This window comes from Pezoporus flaviventris, unplaced genomic scaffold, assembly GCF_033815535.1.
Source record: "Pezoporus flaviventris isolate CSIRO_AGI_PZ_B2104156 unplaced genomic scaffold, CSIRO_AGI_Pfla_v1 ptg000007l, whole genome shotgun sequence".
NCBI lineage: Eukaryota > Metazoa > Chordata > Aves > Psittaciformes > Psittacidae > Pezoporus > Pezoporus flaviventris.
In genome coordinates this window covers 25,421,087-25,445,069 of record NW_026892555.1, presented here as the reverse complement: position 1 = coordinate 25,445,069, position 23,983 = coordinate 25,421,087, and the positions used below count along the sequence as shown (strand labels likewise).

The 23,983-nt window shown below is 38.9% G+C and overlaps 1 protein-coding gene across 2 annotated transcripts; it reads left to right on the top strand.

Annotated features, from left to right (window-relative positions):
- Positions 1–4,057: 4,057 nt before the first annotated feature.
- Positions 4,058–22,920, top strand: RIPK2 (receptor interacting serine/threonine kinase 2). Of its 2 annotated transcripts, none has more exons than XM_061448146.1 (11): positions 4,058–4,273; positions 8,020–8,173; positions 9,294–9,449; positions 12,038–12,195; positions 14,473–14,522; positions 14,867–15,028; positions 18,176–18,261; positions 18,444–18,533; positions 19,177–19,282; positions 20,921–21,100; positions 22,314–22,920. In XM_061448146.1, exons 1-11 carry the CDS (start codon positions 4,086–4,088, stop codon positions 22,637–22,639), a joined length of 1,656 nt encoding a protein of 551 aa, XP_061304130.1. In that variant the 5' UTR covers positions 4,058–4,085; the 3' UTR covers positions 22,640–22,920. The 2 variants fall into 2 exon arrangements, with proteins under 2 accessions (XP_061304130.1, XP_061304131.1); XM_061448147.1 differs by lacking the exon at positions 4,058–4,273 and adding an exon at positions 4,370–4,679.
- Positions 22,921–23,983: the final 1,063 nt, after the last annotated feature.

Genomic DNA, 23,983 nt, shown 5'->3' with positions numbered 1-23,983 from the left:
ATCATTTCCAAAAGAATTAAGATGTCCAGGAACAGCCCAGCTAGTCTGTGGCACATGCTAACAAGGAGGGGTTGGTTAAGGCTGGTAGGAGACTACACAGATGAATGCAAAGGGTGTTGGTTTCCACAGTGCTTCTGTGTTGTAGCTCCCATTATTAACTGATCTCAGCAAATGTGTCATTATATTGCCAGGGTGGCAGCAGGTAAAACACGATCTCAGCCAGAATCTAAACACCTGATGTTTTCTTTCAGACACTATCAGGGCGGGAAATGATTTCTCACTGGTATACAGGACTTTGAAACTTCTCTTTGAGTATGAAGAGTACTTTTTAACTCTTGTCTCCATTAGGTAACAATCAGTGTGAAATGCACAGCTTGCTAGTCTATCACCTGACACAAAGAGAGGACAAATTACAGATTACATCACGTGCTCCTTCAAACGTAGCAGCAGCACTGTCAGAAATAGCATAGACTTTATTAGGCAAAAAAAAAATGTTTATTGCATAAATAACACATTAAAATATGATTATCAGATATTCTGACAGTTCTTTTTATTAGTATACTATGCATCTACTCTATTGTCAACTGCAAATTTTCAAGTTAGAGTTTATTGGGTCTGTGCTTTGCTAAAGGCCACTGCAATAACAAGCAAAGCTGTTGGGATGTGGTCTCACGGCCAGCCCCAGGAACTGGAACAAAACCCTACACTTCTTCCCCAATACTGTGCTCAGGCTCAGAGACCTAGATTCTGATGTTCAGGTCCATATTCTTTCTTTATCCCAGGATTATTCAAATAGAAATAATCAAGAATAATTTATCTAGAAAATCTATTTGCTTACTACTTAAGAACTTCTCACAGATTTAACTGTTCAACTCGATTCCAGGAAACTGGGGCAGAAAATGCCACTGCTTCGAGATACAGGCACACTCAAGTTTCTTCTAGGTAATCATTGTATCCCACTAATATCACCAGGCAGGAATACACAAATGAACACTGGCACAGGCAGTTTCCCTACACATTGTCTCCATCACCTTTCTCATAAGGACCACACCTTTGGGAAGCCCATTATGTACTCTTCACTGATGAGGCAGCTGCATTTCCTCTGTAAGTGAAGTTTGAGCTGCCACTATGGCTCGATAAACAGGTACACTGAGTTTTACAAGAAATTGCCTTTTTTTTTTTCTCAATTATCAGCAAATTGAAGGCATAAAAAGTAATCAGAGTTCATCATTTAGTCACTGGTTATCCTTAAACCTGCCACTGACTTTTCCTGAAGGTCACTTTGCACACATTAGAAGAAGGGATTTAATCCAAACGGATTTTAAGTAAAAATCAGTAACAACGTGCATTCTCAGACTAAAGCAAAAACATCCAGCAACTAGGAAAAAAATTAACTCTATCCCAGCCAAAACCAGGGCACAACGAAACCAATGAAGTTTAAATTTTTTCACTTGTGATGAACTCCTGAAACAATTAGGTCTTACACTAAGAAACATTGTCATGAAGTTATTTCTCAAACACTGTTACAAGTGATTAAAAAGAAACTCAGTTGCACATGAGTAGTGAGTGCAATACAGAACTCTCAGATATGATGCTATGACCCAATTTACAGCTGCAAACAGAAAGTCAGCAGGTATTGTTACATGGCTTTCCTGAATGCAATTATAGAATTGATTTAAAGTCAATTATGCAGTTAATCTAAAAATCAGAAGACCACATATAATACTGCCATTCACGTCATGTCATGGTCAAGTTTTACAACAGTTAGCAGTTTCACTGCAATCCTCAGAATATTTCAAAGCTTTAATTTGTACTGATATTAGCTGCAGTTTATGTCACATAACTTCAACAGTGAAACCTTAAGCCAGCTGTGATGCCACTTAGGTCATTTGAGAGAATGTCTTTTAATACACTAATATAAAACAAAAGGGGGTTTCCAGAAGCAGTAATGATTTACTGTAACTTTTCCCTCCGAAGCCCCTCTTCCTTTTGGGAGATCCAAGTCATCTGTTTATCTTTCTGGAACTTCTGGTTTAGTATGTTAACAAAACACGGAGCTCACCACAGTGCTATAGCCACAGAACTTGGATAAAAAGGAGCATTCCTCTTCCCTCTCAACCCTTACTAGCAAGCTTGCCTTCAAACTCAGGCAAAATTCCTAAAGGTTTGTAGAAAGCAGTAACTAGTTATTTCTGTTACTCATCCTGTATTCCTCTACTTCACTGAAAATGTCAATGTTTCTTCCACTCAACCGGCAGGAACTGACCCCAAAACCCACTGACATCAATGAAAATGGATGATATCTAACAGAACACTTTAAATTATATGTTATAACAACATACAGCTCTACACTTTACAGTGAAACAATTACTTAAATAAGACATTCATAATAGTCTTGGCACTGTTACCAATCTGTCACTTTTTAGAATTCCAATAATTTTCTTGCAGTTTATGTTAGTAAACTTAAAACTATAAATATACATGAAATCAACACAGCACATAGCAACAAGAGATGCAAATAATTTTTTTTATAGTATCTTAAAATTTTTAGTATAATGACATTCATAATCTTTTAATGAGAAATACCATAAGTACATGCTTACATAATGGCTTGTAGTACATGCTCACAGTATATGCTTATTGTGTATTATAAACAAAATCTTTCTTATACATAAAAGCTGAAATAGTATGACAAATTGCACTACCAACATTGTAAATACAGAAAGGGACATGCATAAACAGATATCCAAAACCTGCATACTGCAAACACTGCATCAAAATTACACTTCTGGGAAACCAACTCGTGTGAGAAGAACAGAGGCTAAATGAAACTCAAACTAGACTAAGGCATCATTTGCTTTATATGGCTGCTCAGTACATTAGTAATGCTGCAGCACTTGGAGGATATAAATCACCTAAGATATAAGAAATCTGGAAAAAAAAAAAAATAGCAAAGCTATCCAAAGTACTAGGACCTAGAGACAACTTAAAAATCCATTCCATGCCTTAAAATGCATGATGTGAAATACTGCACGTATCATACTCTGAAAGCTTAGCTCCTACCCCTTTCTCTACTATACATATTATCACTGGGAGAAAAGAGGAGAAGTGAAAAGCCACAGAGGTTTACCCCAAGATCTACACACACGGGAAGGTGAGAGATTTGCTCTATTTACCTCCATTTCATCCTGCAGAACTGTCACTCCTTGTGGAAAGTTACAGACTTCTAATTTTAAATTAAAGCATTTTTCACAGTCTATGAGAACTTGGCATGATGAACGAGCCTTGCGAAACCTTCCTGTGTAACCCTGGCATGAAGCTATCACAAACACATCAGCCGACCCACAACTCACTCTGAGCAGGGACAAGGGTGAACTTGCACTTTCTGGAAATTACGAAATCACCTTTTTGAAACGCCTGTTATCCTGAAGTCTTCCTAGGACAGACAGGGAGGAGACAAGCGAATCCATGAGCTAACGCTCCTCTCACTTCACCTGAGCTATGACTGTACACCCGGAAACGCATAGACCGTAGCTCCGAAGGGCGGTGGCCGGACTTGGCCTGGCATCCCGCATCATCTTTCGGGAACAGATATGATACACCCCCCGCCCGCCTCCTGCACAGAGCGGGGTGCTGCTGTCCTATCCCCATCCTCCGGACAGGCGGATACTCCCCAGCACGACGGCCCCCGGACTGGGTGGGGGGATGCTCCATCCCTGGCCCGGGCTAGTTCCCCCTGCCACCGTGCCCAGGCTTCTCCGAAGGAGCGAGCTGCTGCCCCGGCACAGCTCTCTCGGGGGCCGGCCAGGACAAGGCACCGCGCCCACCAACTCCCTCTCGGCTTCCTCCTCCCCGCAAGACTCATCGTGGCGGCTCCGCCTCCCGCTTCCCGGGAGCCGGTGGGAGGCTGTCTTCTGCGAGGAAGGGAAGTCGCTGCTCCGTAGGGCTGAAAGAGGAGCGGGTTGCGGCGACCTGGAGGGGAGGCGGGCCTGGGAGGAGCAGCGGGGGAGAAAGGCAAGAGCGGCCCTCCAGGCTCCCCTGCGCCCGGAAAACAGCGTGGCCGTCCCGGGCGGCGGAGTGCGAGGATGAGCAGCGGCGATGGTGGAGGCCGGGAGGGAGCCATCAGTTACGCCCTTCCCTCCATCCCTTCCAATAAACTCCCAGACTTGCGTTTTATCAGCCGTGGCGCTTATGGTACCGTGTCTGCCGCCCGCCACGCCGACTGGAGGGTCCCGGTGGCCCTCAAATGCCTGCAGGGGCCGCTGCTGGACAGGTAACGGGAACTGGGGGGACCGCCGGGATGAGGCATCACGGGGTGGGGAGCGGCCCGGGGGGGAAGGACAGAGCTGAACCCGCCTTTTGCCTGAACCAGGAAGGGGGTCCCGCGCTCTTGCGTTGCCGGGACGCTCTGTGAGCTGGTCCCGTGGGACGAAGCTGGGTTTCTCAGGTTGATGGATCAGAGAGCGTGTGTCTCGGTCGGCGGCGCTCCTGTAAATCCAAGGGCAAAGGAGATCCCACGAAGAGAGATTTCAGCTTGAGCCAAGGAGAGCACGGAGGAGCCCCAGAGCTTCCTCTCTTTCGGTTGTTGGAAATGGGTGGTTTCGGTCTCTGCGTGTGAGACGCTGAACAGCTTGCCTATTTTGAAGGCTTTTCCTTCTGCACCGCGGTTCCTGCTGCAGGTGGGATTTGCACAGTCCAGCTTCTGTCTGGGTCTGTTGGTTGCTAACCATTTTGCTGAAGTGTCAGCAGGATATTAAAATCCAGTGATTACTACAGATCTGTTTACAGAGGGAGAGAGAACGTAAGGCATATATGTGTCCACTAAAGATTGCTTCTAGCTCCTAGAAGCAGCTAGTCTGAGATCATACACAATTGATATTTTTCCTTGCTCCAGATCTCAGAGTTATGAGAAGCTAGTTTAAAGTAACAGCCTTGTAGGCTCCAAGTGCAACTGATATTTTCCATTATCGCTTCAACTTGTAGCATTTGCCTTCCAAGTTTTCCTGGGCCCAAGTGACAGTGTGTTTATTAGAGGAGCTGTTACTCCATGTAATGAGGCAGCACGTAACAATTTTTTATCCATCAATACCTGTTTATTCCCTATAATGTCTATTTTTTATCCCGTCAATGCAAATTTGCCTTTTAGGCTGTCTGAAGCCTACCCAACTTGTAAACTTGCCTCTTGTATCTTATCTAATTGTTGTTAAACTTTACTGCCTTGGGTTTCTTTGATCTAGTATGGGGCATTTAGGCAGAATAGCTTCAGTCAGAGTAACAAGACTTCTAGTCTTGTGACCCAGTATGCTAGACTAGATAAATCGGTTTAAGCTATTTGACCTCTTATTCCCCAGATGTGTACACACAGGCTTTATCTCTGAAATCTTGCCAGAAATAAATGGAATCTCAGTTATGTGTTTAACCAGGAATATTGTGTTCTCTCACAAGTTTATTGTTGGTTATTTTTGTTGAGTGTTTTTCTTTAATTTAAATGTCTGCTTAAATCCCTGCTAATCAGAAGTACATTTTTTTATCCTCTGAACTCAGTTGGGAGAAACCAAATATTATTTTAGCCTTGCAAGAATTTAGATTAGTGTGACATCTAACCTGTGGAATCATGATGAAAAGGGCAACTGAGGTAATCAAAATAATTCAGTTACCTACCATATATCATACAAAGCTTGGAAGTCCTATTAGAAGACCAGAAGCTGTGAGCAATCTGTTATACCTAAGTCTCTGCAGAAAGTTGATTCTATAGTAGGCAACATAAAATGCCATCCTGTAAATGTTGTCAAGAAAAGGGAAGCATTCACAGTGTAGTTAATTCCCCAAACAGGAAGCCTGTGCCATGAATCCCAGAACTTGGTGTGTGACCAGCCAAAGAGCAATGCCAGTTGGGTAGTTATTGTGGGCCTGTGCTAATTCAGGAATTACTCAATGTCCTTCTGGTAAGGAACAGACAAAGGTGAAGTGACCTACAGACACAGGAATAGACCTTGATATGTTGCAGCTCCTTTCCTGGCGACAGCTGAATCCCATGCAGATGTGCCTCACAGTCTGGGAAGACCCCTAGCTTTCTTACACCTAGTTTTTTGAGAGAGAGGGAGAAGGGTAGTTGTGTCTTTTGTCCTATACATTTCATGAAGGCTACCTTTTTACTTCTATCATAACCTAGAGTTTCTTATAATAGAAGCCCTTTTCCATCATAGATAAGGACCAGCAGTTGCCCTTAATTTCACATCCACCTAAATTTGAAATTTTCCTGTCATAAAAGCAGGCTTCTCCAGGTTCTTTTCCCCATTTACTCTGATGTCCTTTATTTTCTTTGTAAGGGCTAGATCTACATTGAGGGGTCCAGACAGACATGAGCACTTCAGTGTATGCCCTGACTTAGATGGACACAAGCCAGCTCTCACCTGGGAACTGTACAGCTGCATTAACATGGCGCTGTGCTGAGCACATTGTGATGGCCATAGTCCTGGCATGTACACAGCCATGCGCCAGCACAGCTGTATTGCTTCTGAATCAGTCTGGCTCACGTCCAAAGGATCAATCTTAGATATGTTGTAAAAGTCCTGTATTTGGATATCCTCATCACATACCTGTACCTGTATCAGTCTCTATTGGTATAAAATCTGATTGTTGGTTTTTATTAGGATTATCCTTCATGGTCCAAGTATCTTCACTGACCCGTGAATCAACTGAATGACCAGTTTATGTGAAAACAAAACATATACCATGCCAAGTGCAAGGTCCTACGCCTGGGTCAGAGCAATCCCAGGCACAGCTACAGGTTGGGCAGAGAAGAGATTTAGAGCAGCCCTGCGGATAAGGACTTGGGGGTGTTGGTTGATGAGAAAATGAACATGGGCTGGCAGTGTGCACTTGCAGCCCAGAAAGCCAACCGTATCCTGGGCCGCATCAAAAGGAGCGTGACCAGCAGGTCGAAGGAGGTGATCCTGTCCCTCTACTCTGCTCTTGTGAGACCTTACCTGGAGTATTGTGTGCAGTTCTGGTGTCCTCAACATAAAAAAGGCATGCAACTGTTGGAACAAGTCCGGAGAGGGGCCACGAGGATGATCAGGGGACTGGAGCACCTCCTGTATGAAGACAGGCTGAGGAAGTTGGGGCTGTTCAGCCTGGAGAAGAGAAGGTTGTGTGGAGACCTCATAGCAGCCTTCCAGTATCTGAAGGGGGCCTATAGGGATGCTGGGGAGGGACTCTTCATTACAGACTGTAGTGATAGGACAAGGGGTAACGGGTTAAAACTTAAACAGGGGAAGTTTAGGTTGGATATAAGAAGGAAATTCTTTCCTGTTAGGGTGGTGAGGCACTGGAATAGGTTGCCCAGGGAGGTTGTGAATGCTCCATCCCTGGCAGTGTTCAAGACCAGGTTGGATGAAGCCTTGGGTGATATGGTTTAGCGTAAGGTGTCCCTGCCCATGGCAGGGAGGTTGGAACTAGATGATCTTAAGGTCCTTTCCAACCCTAACTATTCAATGATTCTATGATTCTATAGCTGGTCATTCCTTTCCTTCAGAAACAGAAGGTGCATTCCTTTATTTTAGTGCATATCAGTGTCCACTAAATTTAAATGGTTGGGGAATTGTGATATTAAAATCTCCACTCTGTAGAAGGTAAATATTAGCCCTCAATGAAAACTCAGGTTTGAAGATGGGCAGTGAAGCAGGACAAATGTAGCTGGTTATTACTGTTATGGTTGTACAAGATGGTGAAAGAGTTCTGACTGTTATCTTTATTTACTGGAATCATGGATTAAATGTCTGATGGAAATAGTGTTACAACAAAACTGGGCAAGCTATCTTTGTATTCGCGTTTGCAGATTCTAATTGTTCTTGCAGTATCTTTTTATCAAAACAGCATTGTGGGAATCAAATGGTGAAAGGTGGTTGTACTACATGTAGGTATATACTTTTAACGATAATATAGGGAACCCAACTTTTGCTTTAATTTTCCTAGTATTGCTATGATAATGTTGTTTGTTTGTTTGTTTTCTTTAAGTGATAGAAACCATCTTCTAAAAGAAGCAGAGATATTACACAAAGCCAGGTTTAGTTACATTCTGCCAATTTTGGGAATTTGCAACGAGCCTGAATTTCTGGGGATAGTAACAGAATACATGACAAATGGGTCATTAAACCAGCTTTTACATGGGGTAAGTGTACTTACAGTCTTTAAATACAGTTTTTGGTTGTGTCAAATAGACTATGATTTCTATTCTTACGGGAAGTAGTAAAGTGTATTATTAGTAATATTTCAAATTAAAGGAGAATTGTTTCAACTGGTAGTTTTTGGTGCTCAGAAAGACTTTCTGCATCCCAAGAAGATAACCAAACTCATCAGAATTCAGTTTTATTACATTTTTTCCTTTGATGTCATCACCTATAACTGGCTTCATGTTTAATTATTATATACTATCACTTTAAAGTCTCTGTTGTCTACTTAGAAGCTGAAATAATTCTGCTTCCTTCAGCCTGGGTTTCAGAATTATTGCCAATGTAAATGTCACACAGAGGAGTTTTTTTCCTGAATTTGAATTCTTATTAAAAAAAAAAATAAATAAATAAATTTGAAGACTTTTAGTTAAAAGAAGTCAAATATTGCTGATCTAAACAGGCAGAGATATTTCTACCAGATTCTGCTCTCAGGAGTAAGTTCTCCTGTGCTGAACTCTCAGCTGCTCCCATTAGCTTGGTCTGAGCATCTAGTGTTGGTACTGTAAAGCTACTGCAGTTTCTTCTGTACCTTTAATCAATGTGTATCTCATGCTCAGCTACTTTTCATAAGGGCATTAATGGCAGTGTAACTTTTTTAAGATTTCAGTTTACTCCTTATTCTTGGTGTATTAATAATTATAACGGTAGTGTTTTGTGCTTGGTTTCACTTCAGCTTTCCCCCCTTCCTCAATGTCAGTTGAAAATACGATTCTTGACATCCTTTGTGTAGTACTCATAAACTGTGGGTTACAAGTTTCATACAGGAGTTCATTTGTAAATCATATTTCCATATGAACGAATAATGTAGTAAATGTCCTACATCATATAGCAGTCATGAAATATTACATGAATGTTAGGGAATAGAAACAACACTGCATCATTAACATTTATATATTTGTTTTAACAGCTAACCAGTCTTAATGCTCAGGAGTTCATGTAATATATGTTTTAAAAGATTACTGCTTGTCCAAGTCACTTTCTTCTTCTTACAAAAGTCTTTGTGATGTGCTGTTAGATCAGACCAGAGGATTATATTCTGGTTTTGTGGTTTCTTGGCAGAAAGATCTATATCCTGACATTCCCTGGTGCCTGAGATTTCGCATTCTTTATGAAATTGCTTTGGGAGTAAACTATTTGCACAACATGAATCCTCCATTGCTGCACCATGACTTGAAAACCCAGAATATTTTGCTGGATGATGAGTTTCATGTCAAGGTAGATTTATTTAATTCTTATGTTCTTTAGCATCCAGACTGAGTTAAAGTGTTTTAATTATTTTAGAAGAGGAGGAGTGAGGATGTGGCCATACAGAGGGGATGTAATTATATGACAGACACTTTCTTCTATCCTTGCAGAAAGAACTTTTGAGTTTTTCTTTTGAAAGCTCTGCTTTGCTCAGGTGTGGATATGCTCCATCTAAAAAGACCAGAAAGCCAGAATTGGGGCTGTTTCTGCTAGAGCAATAGCTGATGCTCAATAGCAGTGACACTCTCATTGGCAACCTCCCAGCTGTAGCTACGTCTGGCCTCTTCTGAGAAGAAAATAGAAAGTGTTCCTGTCTAAGATGCTCAGACAAGTTAGTTCTGGAGGACAGTAGGTCAAATTCAAATGTTCATACCCCATTTGATATTTATCATGTGATATGTAAATATATGTTGGATGGAGTCTTGGGTGGCATGGTTTAGTGCGAGGTGTCGCTGCCCATGCCAGGGGGGTTAGAACTAGATGATCTTAAGCTCCTTTCCAACCCTAATTATTCTATGACTCTGTGTTCTGTTAGAGTAGCATAAGAACATATAAAACATAACTTTAAGTGCTCAAAAACATTAAGTGTTCAAAAAATATGTAGACAAGGCCCTCAGTGATATGCTTTAGTGGTGGTCTTGGCAGTCCTAGGGTAGTGGTTGGATTTGATCTTAAAGGTCTTTTCCAGCCTAGTTGGTTGTATGATTCTGTGATAACCATGAAATCTGAACATGTGGGAAGATGGCTTTTCTGAAACACCTTAGACCAAGCAAGCATACATAGAGAAGTAACATTCATTTATTTAAAATATCACTGCCATGATGTGAAAAAGAGACTAAAAGTACTTCTGACAAAATGGTTATGTGCTTCCATAACTGCAAGAACTCTTTTTGTTTGTTTGTTTTTTAAATCCTCTTTTTAAATTGATAGAATATGCTATTCAAGTAAACATGAAGAGATTTTTTGCACTTAATTTATACTTGAACGACAAATGTGTCATCTGTTACCATGAGATTAATCTTTTTGTAAGTCCTTTGATAAAGATCAAAGATCCAGTGCTGATTTCTTTCTCCTCTGCAAAAACATTTTTCTTGGCAGTAAGGTGCCTTACTGCCAAGCTTTGTCTCTGCTCACGCCCTCAGGAGGTCATACCTCCTCCCACTCAGCTGTGCTGGTATTGCCATCTCTTGAGCTTCCTGTTAAACCTGATTGGGGACCTGGTGCAAGTAATTTTTATCTACTCTTTTTTTAATCCCTAACAGCATTAGTATGGTCTGGTGCTCTGCTTAACCACATCTAAACAGTTGCTTGCTGGGGCAATTGAAGGGAAGAGGTTAACTCTTGAATACCTGCCCTACATCCTGTAAGGAGTCTGGAAGACTGTCATCACAGTTTTTGAGTGTCTGGGGGAGACAAGCAAGATTCTCCAAATTAGGGCAGGAGATACAAGGAATTGCCATGCAATGCATGCAAAATAGAATGCATATGTATAACAGTAACACCATTCATAGAGTGCTGCTGACTGTCCCAGATCTGCTGAATGAGCAAGATAACACAACAGTGAGGAAGGCTTGATGAGAGGAAGTTGTAGGGAAAGCAAGGTTATTTTTTTACTGTGGATTTTGACTGTGTGCTCTCCAGAAAGCTTATTTCTGTTACCTTTGCTGCCACAGTGCTCACACAGGCATCTTTGTTGAGAATGTTTTTGCTCTTAGGCAAATGCTGGACAAGTGCAGAGCTCCTAGCTGGCTGCTTATTTTTCTCTCTTGTATGCCATACACTTTGCAGCTCAGCCAGCCAGTGTATTCTGCTGGATATTTGTCCCCTTACCCGTAACCTAGTCTGATCTTGCACCCTGACTTGTGGATATCTGGGAACGTAAACTAATGTCAATTAATTTTTTATGTAGATGTACTGTAAACTCTGTAGGAAGGGACAAGGCCCCAGACTGTACAGTCAAGAAAATATTCAGCAACTTTTGCAGCACAGGATATCAGAATGTCAAATCTATTAATGTATTAATCTTTTAATATCTAATGTATTAATTCTATTAATCCAAGAATTTCATAGTTTTGGTGGTGAGGTGGAGTGCCCTAAAATTTTTCTGTGAGCACAACTGTCTTGGGCTATCTGCAACCTGTTACATAGAGCTGTTATGATTTATACTAAATTTGTGCTTTTTCACAACCAGGGAGCTGGAAGTACTCAGTGGGGTTTTTTTTGTCTGCCTTTTTTTTTTTTTTTTTAACTAAAGAAAGTGATGTTCTTCATATGGGACACACTTCCATAGCAAATTCCCTGGCCATAGAGTATATCTTTCCTTAAAGAACCCCAGGGTAGGGCAGTGCTACAGGAATAACATGCATCATGACCTTGGAATGCTTTCTGAACTGGAGCGGATGTTTCCTGTTGCTAGGATAACCTCATACTTTTTGTGTGTCAGTTTAAGGACTTTAAGTAAGTGACCCATTCTTTTGGGCATATTTCAGGAATTTCTAATAGCTGTCAGCAGATAAATGCAATTTTTCTTCTCAGAACAACTGATCTGTCCTTTCCAGATTGCAGATTTTGGCATGTCAAAATGGCGTGTCATATCCATGTCACAATCACGAAGTGAAACCTCTTTACCAGAAGGAGGGACAATTATCTATATGCCACCTGAAGATTACAATCCCAGTCAGAAAACTCGTGCAAGTGTAAAACACGATATCTACAGGTAACTCATGTAGTTCTCAAGTAGGCTTTGCAATTTGAATTCAAATTTGATTTACTGAACCTAGATTTTAACATATTTTCAGCAATTTTAATATTTTCAGTAGTAGTATCATAGGTGTATAAGCAAATTGAATTGGGAAAAAATTAATGGTAGCTGGATTTAATGACTCATTGTTTCTTTAGGAAACACTGTGACAAGTGTAATGCTCCAGAAATCAAGGTAGAACTACAGAAACAGGGAAGACTGGTTTCTATAAATGAGGGTATACATACAGACATTGTAGGGAAGAAAAAAAGCTGTTCACGCCATTATCTCATTGCACGTACCTTTGTAATTTGAGTGGATCAATTAAAATAATTTGCAGAATGTACTCAAGGGAAAGAAGAAAATATTTTTTTAAAGGAGTTAGGAAAAAAAAATAGGGTAATGAGGTTGGAGAATGTAGTTAGAGAGATTCCCTAAAGGAATAGCTTATTTTATGAAAGTTCAGGTAGATTTGTGTTAGTCACTTCTGAGTAGTAGAAGTAATAGAATAGAAAGTAGTAGTGGCAACCCTTATAATGAAACAGCAATTGCTCTTAGGATATTAGAAGTATAACTGTATTTTGGTGAAAGATGAATCAGTCTCACAGGGTCTTACTGACTTCCAGGGAAACCACAACTTCCCTTAATTATTCCTTATGCTTACGGGGCACATAAAGTTCCTTGACATTCCTGTCTAAAGAATAGAGATGGTAACATACCTGCTTTCTTCACCCTTTGCTAGGAAAAGCTGGACTAGGAAGACACTGGAAAGGAATAATGGCATATTATGGGGAAAAAAAAGAGTGGCTGGAGGTTTAATGAGTGCAGATGAGGAAGGCAGACGTTTCTTAGAAATAAAAAAGTATGCAGAGGAATAACAACCAAGCGGGAGAAAATAAGAAAGAAAAGATCCATAGAAGGGCTTAGAAAACTGATAAATTGGGAAGGGATTGTTTGAAAAGACAGAAAAGAAACTGAGATGATATCATGAGTGATGGCAGTTCAAGGCAGGAAGACGTGAAGGTAGAAAAACAGTGAAAGAAATGACCGCCAGAAAGGTCACAGAGGAAGGTCTGTGCTCAGGATCAGAAAGAGATGCTATGAAGCAGAAATAGGAAAGGAAAATGTGAGTAGTGTAAAGGAGATTCATCAGGAATTGGGTGCTACGGTGTTGTAGAATTGAAAAAATAGCCTGTAGAGAGATACCAAACTGAATGAAAGGCTGGGTGTCTGATTAACTGACCACAGAAGATACAGCTGAATGTTGTCGAGATATCAAAGCTAATTTGTGAGTAAAGATCTTTCTTAAAGAAACAAATCATTTAAACAACAGTCAAGCAGCATTAACGTTTATAAAGGGAACGATTTGCCATGCCAGAATAAAAGCCTGCATTCATTTCTCAGGGATGCATCAAAAGCAGGCTTTCTAACAGGGAGGATTGTTTCATTAAAATTTACTTGAATAAATTTTATCATTGACGAATGTTATGTTGTGAACAAAATAAGCAGTTAGGAAAGCTCAATTTATCTGATCGATTTTAAGCATCAGTTACTTCATTCTTTTTTCTTCTTATTATTAGTTGGTAGCTGTTATATGATGTAATGCTGAGAGGCAGTTAAATGTAAACTGAATGCAAAATTTGTTACTTTTTGGTGATGCAGGAAAATACTGTCTTTGTGTACAGCTGGGTGAGCAAACATTTATTCTGATAAGTGTAATTCTTCAGAAAAAAAATCTTTGCATAATTTTATTTTTATTGCTTCAGTGGAAAATGGATTTCAATTTTTTTTAAGAAAAATTTAAAAAGCTTTTCAAAGCCATCCTCCCTGGTAGAACCCTGCTTCTCATGGGAATGTCACAGAGTGTTGGTCTGGACTGTGGAGATGCCACAGTATTGCAGCTAAGACAGAGCAGCTGGGACTCTGGTGCTCACTGTAATTTGCATACTGAGATTTAAACTGTATGTAGGTAATTCACAACATATTAGTAGAGCAGAGCTATCACTAACAGGAAATTATATGCCATGTATCTTTTCTGTTCTTAATATTATTAACCGTTTCTAGCCGAAGTCACTGTTTAAAATTCCTGATAGTTTTCCTATATTCAGGTCATCACTGTAGTTAGCTATAGTCAGTCCCGTGTGTGCATTTGGGATCATTTTAGGAAAACATTTTTAGTAAAATGTAAAGCCAAGCACATAGTGTGTTGGTAATCTGAAATAACATCTTCTGTACATTTTATACTTTAAACAGCTATGCAATTATTATGTGGGAAGTGATGTCAAGGAAACAGCCATTTGAAGGTAAGACCATGTCTTGTTTTTATTTATTTTTCCAGACTTATTTTACATAAGGCTTAACCTGAGAAATGGGTACCTGAGTACTTCATTTTAGGAGTTACTTTTTAATTACTCAACTTTTAAGCTTATTAAAAAGGACTTTGAGTTACTTTTAATATTAGACTCTTTTTCTGTATATTTTTTAAATTACAATGATAAATTAAAAATATATTTCTTCATGAAAAGAGGAATATAACCTTATTTTGGTGAACTATAAATGCACTGTCTGCAAACTAAATTACCTTTCCTATAATAAGCTATTTATATTATATGTATTTCTAATGACTTCACGATGTCTATTTTGACAGAAGTTATAAACCCCTTGCAGATAATGTATAGTGTGTCACAAGGACAGCGACTAGACTTAAGTGAAGAAAGTTTATCAATGGACATTCCTCATCGAGTGATCATCATAAAATTGATAGAAAGTGGATGGGCGCAAAACCCAGATGAAAGACCATCATTCTTAAGTGAGTTTGCTTTACATCATTATTTTTAAATTGCCAGCTTTCTGTTGAACATGGTACTTACAGACCAAAGTTATAGTCAGAAAAGAGAAGTTGTCAAGATGTCAAGAGATGTATGTGCTCATTATTGTTGCATATGCTAAGGTACTTGTTTGCTTCCACCATGTCTGTAAACAAAATTTATGAATGGAATATCAAATGTACCATTAAAACAAATTTTTAGGTGGAGTGTTTTGCATTTGCCATCTCTAATTTACTTGTAAAAAAGCAGCATGCTTTGTGTAACTACTTACACTTGGCTTTTTTGTTTATTGTTGAAGGGAACATCTTACTTTTTAAGAAGGGGGGAGAAGTGTAGAATGAGTACTGTGGGATTTATGAGCAAGCTGACAAACACACCAAAACCCATTGTACATCAGATAAGCTATAGTGACTTCACCTTGTTTTTGCATCTCAGTATAAATCTTTTTGATTGAGACTTTATCTTTGTTCCACTCCCAGATCAAGCAGAAACTGGTTGAACCCACGCTCTTAACCACCCTCACTTTGTCCCGCTTTTTTTCAATGACACTAAATATAGATACTTTCAGCCCTTTTTACAGTAGATTGCAGAATTTAGAGAAAAAGACTGAGGTGTAGGTTTATAGAAATTAGAGTGCTGGAGTGTGAACTGGAAAAGTTTTGATTTCTGCAAACCTGTGTTTGTTGCACTTAACTGAGATACTTGGTGTATGTTGAGTCCAAATTCGCTCGCCCCTAGCAATTTCTTCTTAACGTGCTTATTTTTGTGGTGACTTTTGGTTCTTTGGCTGTTGTGGAAAGGTAATTCCATCAAAATTGGCAGAAACTGCTTACCGGTTTTCGACTGTGAAATTTCCTCTTGTGAGTGTTGCTGTGGTTGCTAATGTCAGTGTAGTGAAACTAAAAGTAGTTCCTGCTGATGCCTTGCAGTGCTTATTTAAATTTGTGTGTGCTTTCAAAATTTCCTCCCTGCTCCTTTAGAAAACACAATCCTAATTCTGTAGGGAAAGCTGGATCACTTTGGAGAGGCAGAAAAGTAGAATAAGAGAGTTAGTGAACGTATACAAAGGTAGAACAGTACAAAGAGCTCTGGCTTAAACAATTCTGTAAGTTTCTCAGTGCTTAAATTGAAAGTGCAATGACTCAGACCTGAAGTACATGGGGATTTTTATTTTTTTCTGGTGCTCTTTGGGTTTGGGTTTTGTTTTGGTTTCCTGGGGAGTTTTGTAATGTTACAGATAGAGAGGTCCACAGTTCTAAATGTTTCATTGGTGAACAGAAGTTTGTTTACTTGAAAGCCTTTATAGGCACACTTCAAGTTGGAAAGTGTTAGAAAATTGCTGTTCAGATAGCTTAGAAAGAAATGTTCCTAACTTCAACTTTTCGCATCACTTTGGGAAAGGACAAAAAGGGACACATCCAAACACATAGAGTATCTTCATGTTCAATTTACAGTCCAAAATTATGTGCCCTTTCTTGAAGCAATTATTTTTTTATTAAGAATATTTTGAAATACTAGTTTATGTTGGCTTGAGTCTGATTTGTGAGATTTTAAATTTTGTATTTATTTTTTTATTTTCCCAAGCAAGGAAATATAGCCATTTACATTTCCTAAAATCAAAAAGAGTACAGATCATGGTATTTCTTTATGTATTCGTATTTTCCTGTGCCAGTTAAACAAAATAGCAATCAAGTCTGCAGTCACAATGAAGGGGTAATTATCTGGGATATGTTCTACATTACGAGCTAACTTTGGTTCTTTTATTAGTGCCAAGTGTGTGTAAGATGGTCTTTGAAGAAAAAATGCTTTTTCCTCTACTTTACTATTATAAAAAGAAAGTAGAAGTAGCAGAATTGTTGCAAAATTAAGGGAAGTAAAGCTTGCTGATTGGGAAATTTTGCAAATACTGTAGCACAGGGGGGTGGGGAGGGGGGGGAAGAACAAAACAACCAAGCCCCATTTTCATAAAGTAAACTTTAAATAGAAAATCTTGGTTCTGTTAACCTTGGTTCTGTTAAGGGGAACCTGTCTGTTCCCCTTATAAATAAGGGATAAAGACTACTTATCACCATGTTTCTGCATGTACTTGGAATGTACACCTACATTATTGATTATAATCAACAAAGATAAACAGTGCTAATATTTCATTGTGGAAAATGGAGTGACAAACCTTTAAAACTCTGTTTTAGCTGATGCAAGAACAATAAGAATCCCAGTATTGAATGTATGTCTTGAAGATGCTAGTGGAAAAAAGTTAATATGGAAGAACAGTGGTAAAATTACAATAAACTAGAAATATGTTAATGAGGATGTAGTGTGATGGATTTCTAGTATGGTTAATGGACTTTGATGAATCTGTGGAGTTCATAGAAATGCAGTGGAATTGTGGCATGCCATCATCCTTTCCAGAGGTTTTGCTGTATTTCAGCACAGTTTCAGAGAAACATTTTTACAATACATTCATCTGAAAATTTGAAATATTTAGTTTGTAAACCTTTAAGCATTGGAAAGAAAGGATGTATAGCACAGGCTGACAGCTGATCATTGAACTGTCACGTCCCTCCCTGTCTGAGCAGATGATTTTAGCTTCTCTTGATTTGCCGCCTATGCTGGGAATGAGGACAATATCATTTGGATTTACTGGATGTGATAGGTCAGTAACTTGACTATCTCATCTTTTCTGGCCCTGCCTCACAGCATCTATTCTAGATATTGCTGTGATGGGAGGTTGTTGTTATTTTTCTCATATGAATCTTCAGCACATCTGCTGGAATGAGAGGACAGCTGTTTGGTCCCATTTAGCTAATCAACGAGGGTTGTTGGATCTATCTGGAAACATACTAAACTCACCCATCTATCCATTCCAGGAATGTGAGACTTGCAGTCTGGTACAGTCCTGGGTCTCTTTTGATATAGGGTGCCAAGGTGGCCAGATCAGGACAGGGTTTCTTCTGGCATTGTGAAAATGTTGCAACCGGTAAAAGGAAGAAACTTCTCTTTAGCAGCATAAGTGGTTTGATATGTATCAATAGACAAATTACTTTTGTAAATATAAAATGTAGCTTTATCAAATTAAAAACTTAATTTCCACTTTGAACCATTCATTAAAGTATTCTTTCTTTGTTTAGAATGTTTAATAGACCTTGAGCCAGTGCTTCGAACATTTGATGAAATAGCTATGCTGGAAGCAGTAATTCTGTTAAAGACATCAAAAGTAAGTGACTGTTGGTACAGTTATGGTTTGGTCAAATAAGTCAGTAACTTCTGCTTGGTAAAAGAAATGTAACCTCCTTTGTCATTTATCTAGTCTTGTATCTGGCTGAAGCATGTGTTTGTACAGAGCTGTCATCTTGACTTATAGCAGAAATTTAATACAGGTAAATATGTCTTTTCCAGTCACTATATGAATCACGATGTATTTACAAGAGTGGAAAGCAAGCAGATGCGGAGCAGATACCACTAAATATACCTCTGAATCCCCACGAGGTAAGTTTTTTACGTATTGTATTTGGTATGTCGGCATCATTAAAGATCCTGAGAGCTTAAAATGGGGGTCAGCTTAGTAAGAGAGAATTGTTCTGCAGTTTACTTTCCTGTGCAGTTAGGAAAGGCATGAAATGCATTAGTAGAGCCGGGCTGTAACAAACACATAGCCATATAGGTAAAGATAGTAAAGGGTGGTTAAGCAGAAATAAGAAGGGCATGTTTGGTATGTCCTCTGAATGTGGGAAAGCCATCCCCTTGAGGAGAAATGCAGTACACAAAGAATGCAACTTGTAAGAGATTTTCTTCTGCTCCCTTACACCCCTACACAGCTTGCATATATAGGCTCATACAGATTTGCTTTTATATTTTAATTCTTAATGCTGCTGCTTTTGGTTCTTACTGATAGTTAAACTTGCATACAAAATTGCTGTCAGCTTTGGAAAAACACAAATACATATTCCTTCTGGTTTACTGCTTTGGAAAAACACAATTACATAATTCCTTCTGGTTTACTGCATTTTGTTTGTGCTGTCTGTTGAGCACTTAGCACAGAAAACGCAGTGGTGGGAAAGTACTCTGTAAAAAATTGCAAATTTGTATTTATTTAATGTGCCTTTTCAATACACGACTGGAATCATTTCAGGAAACATATTCCGGCTCCATTCAATGTGATGCACTTCCCCTTCGAAGCATCTCTCCAGATATATCAAGACTCAAGTCTATTCCCATGTGTAATATCCTCTCATCAGGTAGAGATACTCATGACTTTGTGTAAATTTAAGTTGCCATTGCAGCTTTACACTCCCACTGTGACATTACATTTGCACAGTAGAAAGTTGGATCTCCGTTTATGTCAGAAAAGACGTGTTTTGTAAACTTAGTGCTCTGGGTAAAAAAATAGAATATCTGAGCTCTGATTTTCTGTTGTCACTTGAGAAATCCCCCCAGCTTCCAGCTTCAGTTTTTGTCTTCAGGGTTGTGAGTGCAAAGGTAACATTTACTTGTCCCTTCAGACTCGTGGCAGTTCAGTTAATAATTTGTGAACTACTTCTAAAGATAAAAAGGACCAAACATTTTGAGGCCCTCTTAAAGCCAAGTAAACTGAAAGTTTCTAATGCAGCCCAACCTATCAATTAATCATTTTTAATTCAGTAAACAAAACAGCTTTAATAAATAGATTGCCTTGCAAAAATATCTGCACAGACCTTTTGTAGCTGTCACCTTTTCTGATTAAAATTTGGAAAAATTCCCAGACAGAATTCAATTTTGAGGTTGTGACATCAGAAGCCAGAAAAGAGTGATGGGACCCAGATGGAATAGCAGTACGTTGTGAAACTAAAATTGCATTTAAGTTTCTTCTTTCAAAAGAATGCAAACATATATTATTTCAAAAGAATGGAGTATCCTTTAAAGACCAGTGATGTGAAAGCAGACAAGACAACTGTTCACTGCTGCTATAAGGTGGGGCATCAAAAAGCATGCTGAGGTGCTGCAAAACGGGAGATATTCTGGTAGAAGTAGGAGGGCACAGGCAGTTTCTTTTCCAGTTCCTTTTTGAACACATCCACAATTCTGGGCTCGTATTCAGTGTACTAGAAAGATATAAATACATCAGGAATTCCAGGGAAAATAAATTACAGGAGGCTTAAGGAATTTCAATTAATGGAGAAATGGCAGAAAGCAAGTGTAGCATAGTTTGGCTGTACCTCAACCCAAGCATTTATCTATACACATAGTATAAAATCTTAAAGGTTAAGAAAAACTTGAGGTTACCAAGCTTAATAGGAATGTTGTGATGAATTTTAGAAAATTAAATATTAGCTTGAATATAAGCATGGACTGTAAGTGTAATCAGATAAGATAATTATAAGCATCAGCCCTTCTTGCTCCTGGTTCCTGTTAAAAATTGTCATACCTGCCTGTGGAGCTTATTGGAAGTTATTAGTGAGACTGTGGTGGTACAATTAATCTGACTGATCAGTTGGTGGTCCTGCTTAGGCTTTGTTGTATGTATGTATAGCTCCTGTAAAGCTTATGAAAATAGTGTCTACAAAACCCTACAACAGCAGAAGTGTTTACCGCAGAAGTAAACTTCAAAAATATGAGGAATATCAGTCTTGCTTTCCATTGTAAAACTACCTGATGCAGATATTGGCATAGGGTCTTTTAAAATAACATAAAACCTCCCAACCCGTGTTCAAGCCCTGGTAAAAGATAAGGGACATAAATATACTCAGAACTTGAGTGTAAGGAATTTTGAAGTGAATTTGGGTTGTTTATGACCTGGTTTATGGAATTGTTCTAAGTAGTCTCCAATGTCTGTATTTTATTTGAACATAGAAGTAATACAGCTGGCTCTTTCGTTGTTTCTTATTTCCTTTTTTCAGGTGGAAGTTCTGGGGGTCTACAGTCTCTCAGCAGTCAGAGCACAGATGAAAATATCTCTGTAACTCAGAGTGCCAAACTTCTTGTGCATCCATACAGTTGTTCTCCTTCATCTGACAAGAGTATTTCAGATGCCACAAATCCTGCATCATGTATGCTGCGGTCATCACCAGTTCCTTCAGGTACAGCAAACACTGATTTAATTCCAAGACCCACAATAACTGTCCTAGTATCAGATATATATATGTATGAAATGGGAACTTTAACTATTGTTCATCTGTAAAATGAAAACAAAGCATTCTACAAATAACGCAAGTAATTCTGTCCTTGTAGCTTTACACTACAAGGTAAAACCAATGTAAAATGTGACCAAGTACATGTACCTGTAGCTACTACTTTTTTCATTCCTTTTAAGCAAACTTAATTCATGTTGCCATCAGTCTTCCTTATCCCATTCCATTTCCTCGTATTATTTCTCCTCTCTCCTACTCCTGTAGCAATGCTGCAATCCAGCAGAACAAGAAAAAAAGTTAGTTTGAGCTTAAGTCATCTTGTTTATTGTCACTTCTCATTTTTTAATCTTGTCAATCCTCCTCTTAGTAATTATGGGGCAAAGAGAAATGGCAGCTGTGTCAGCATCATTCCTTTTATGATTTTCTGTTAGCTGACAGCCCACTGCATTATATTCCTATGCATCAAATAACTGTTAAAAAGTGTGCTTCCAAAAAAAAATAACAAAAAGAAGCTTTAGTGCATGATGAATTATTCAGAGATTCATTTTTTTTAATGGGCCACACAATAGCATGCAACTTTATAAAGATCTGCCACATCATCTCTCTTCTAGAAACAACAGAACCTGACACCTTTTCACTATGTGAATCCTCAGCTTGAGGAAAATACACAGGAACGAAAAGGATGTTTTCAGTAAACTTCAATAAAAATCCCACTGCAAAGTGAAGTTCCCACCTTTCTCTTTTTAGTATCAGGTTGGGTTGAACATTGGAACAGGTTCACACAGGGTCTGTAGACGTCCCATCACTTGAGACTGGACAAAAATTCAGCTGGACAAGGCACTGAGTAACCTGAGTTATCCTTGAAGTTATCCCCACTTTGAGCAGGCCATTAGACCAGAAAACCTCCTTGAGGGTTCCTTCTGACCTAAGTTATTCTGTGATTCAGATAAAATAAATACTTCAACCGCCAAATTTGAAAAAATGGAACATTTTAAATGTGGATTATAATAGTGTAATGTCAAACGCATGTTTAATAGTCTAGTGTGTTTCTGACCAAAAAAACAAGTGTTAAACAGTTCTTTCTCAGCTTTGTCTTTGTTCTATGGCACTATTTATTGACAGACAGTTACAATACTTCTTTTTTAATCCTCTCCAATCTCAGCTTTTGTTTTGGAAACCATACAACAGAATGTAGCTCATCAATGGATCCAAAGCAAAAGAGAAGAAATTATTGATCAGATGACTGAAGCATGTTTGAATCAGTCACTGGATGCTCTTCTAGCAAGATTTTTACTCATGAAAGAAGACTATGAACTTATAAGCACCAAACCTACAAGGACATCAAAAGTGCGACAACTGCTTGATACCTCAGATAGCCAAGGAGAGGAATTTGCCAGAATTATAATACAAAAGTTGAAAGATAACAAACAGCTAGGACTTCAACCTTATCCAGACATTGTTCCCAATTCCCTAAGACTGCATCTTTAAATTTATTTTCTATATGAAACCATGTGAATATTTCTTACAACATGATTCTTGTTTCTATGTAGTAGTTTTATATATGTACTGCTTTGTCTTTACTATGCCTTTGTAGAGTCTCAGAAATGACACTGAGTTCATCTAGACTGCATTTGGTGGGTTACCAATTCATTAGTTGGAGTGCAGCCGTAATGCCAAACACTAGACACTTGTTGACTCAGTTCATAAAAGTATTTTGTTTATACATGACACAGAAAAAAAAAAACATTAAATGTTCCCTGGTTTACATATTTTCTGTTTATAGATATCCTTTCCTTTCATCTCACAGGACTGAGATGACCCAACTCAGCCTGGAGTATTGGTTTTTCTCCCTGCACCTTGTCTTTCCAATAGAGGAGGAAAAAAACCTAGGTGCTGTATTTCAGGGCTTGTATGCTGTGTGTAGAGTAAATTTTCCTTCACCTGTATCGATTAGTCCTTCTCAGATAGCAGAGTGAGAGAAAGGTGGGAAGAAGATTACATTGCATTTTTATAGGTTTTTTTTATTGTTTTGGTTTGGTTTTCCCATTTTGTTGCCAGGGCAAGCGCTTCACACCACTGTGTAAGAAGATTGTCAGTCCAAAGAGGAGCCCAAGGGCATCATGCTGATCATCTTTGTTCTGCTGTGAACTGATATATTAGAAAGAATGCAGCTGTAACCTTTTACATTATTTGGTTATAACCACTTCAACTCTTCTTGAAGTCATAGTAGGATGAGATCCCCATACATCTTATATAAAAGCACGCTTAGTTCATACCTCTTTTACATTTTCTTAGTTAATGCCTCCCTTATCTTTGTAAATACTTCTCATCTCATGTTGCTGGATCAAACTTCTAATTCAATTTTATTTTTAGTACTTACATGATGAGCAGTAGTTTGGGTACATACAAAGATCAAGTATACACTGCCCTGCCAGGCTGGAAGTGATGTGAATGGGTCTAACCTGCCTAACCTCTGGACAACATCTCTGCCACCCGTTTTTGTCTGAAAGATGATGTTAACATGTTGATGCAGAAATGGGGCCACCTGAGAGGAAAAGGTATGTGCTATTTATTTCAGGTCATTTCAGAAAGCTTTTGTGACTTTTACCCAGGTGGCTTCAAAACTAGTGAAAAAAAAAAAAAATGGAAAAACCAAAACCAGGTTTTAATTTATCAGAACACAGCATAGGTAAAATATTTCTAGCCAAAGCCCACTCCTCCAAGGAAACCCTGAGGCCACTCAATAGAAGAGCTCAGTCCAATCTCCCTCTTCTTTCCTTGGACCCTGAACCTCCCTCCACAAAGGAGTAGAATCCATAAATCTGCCTTCTC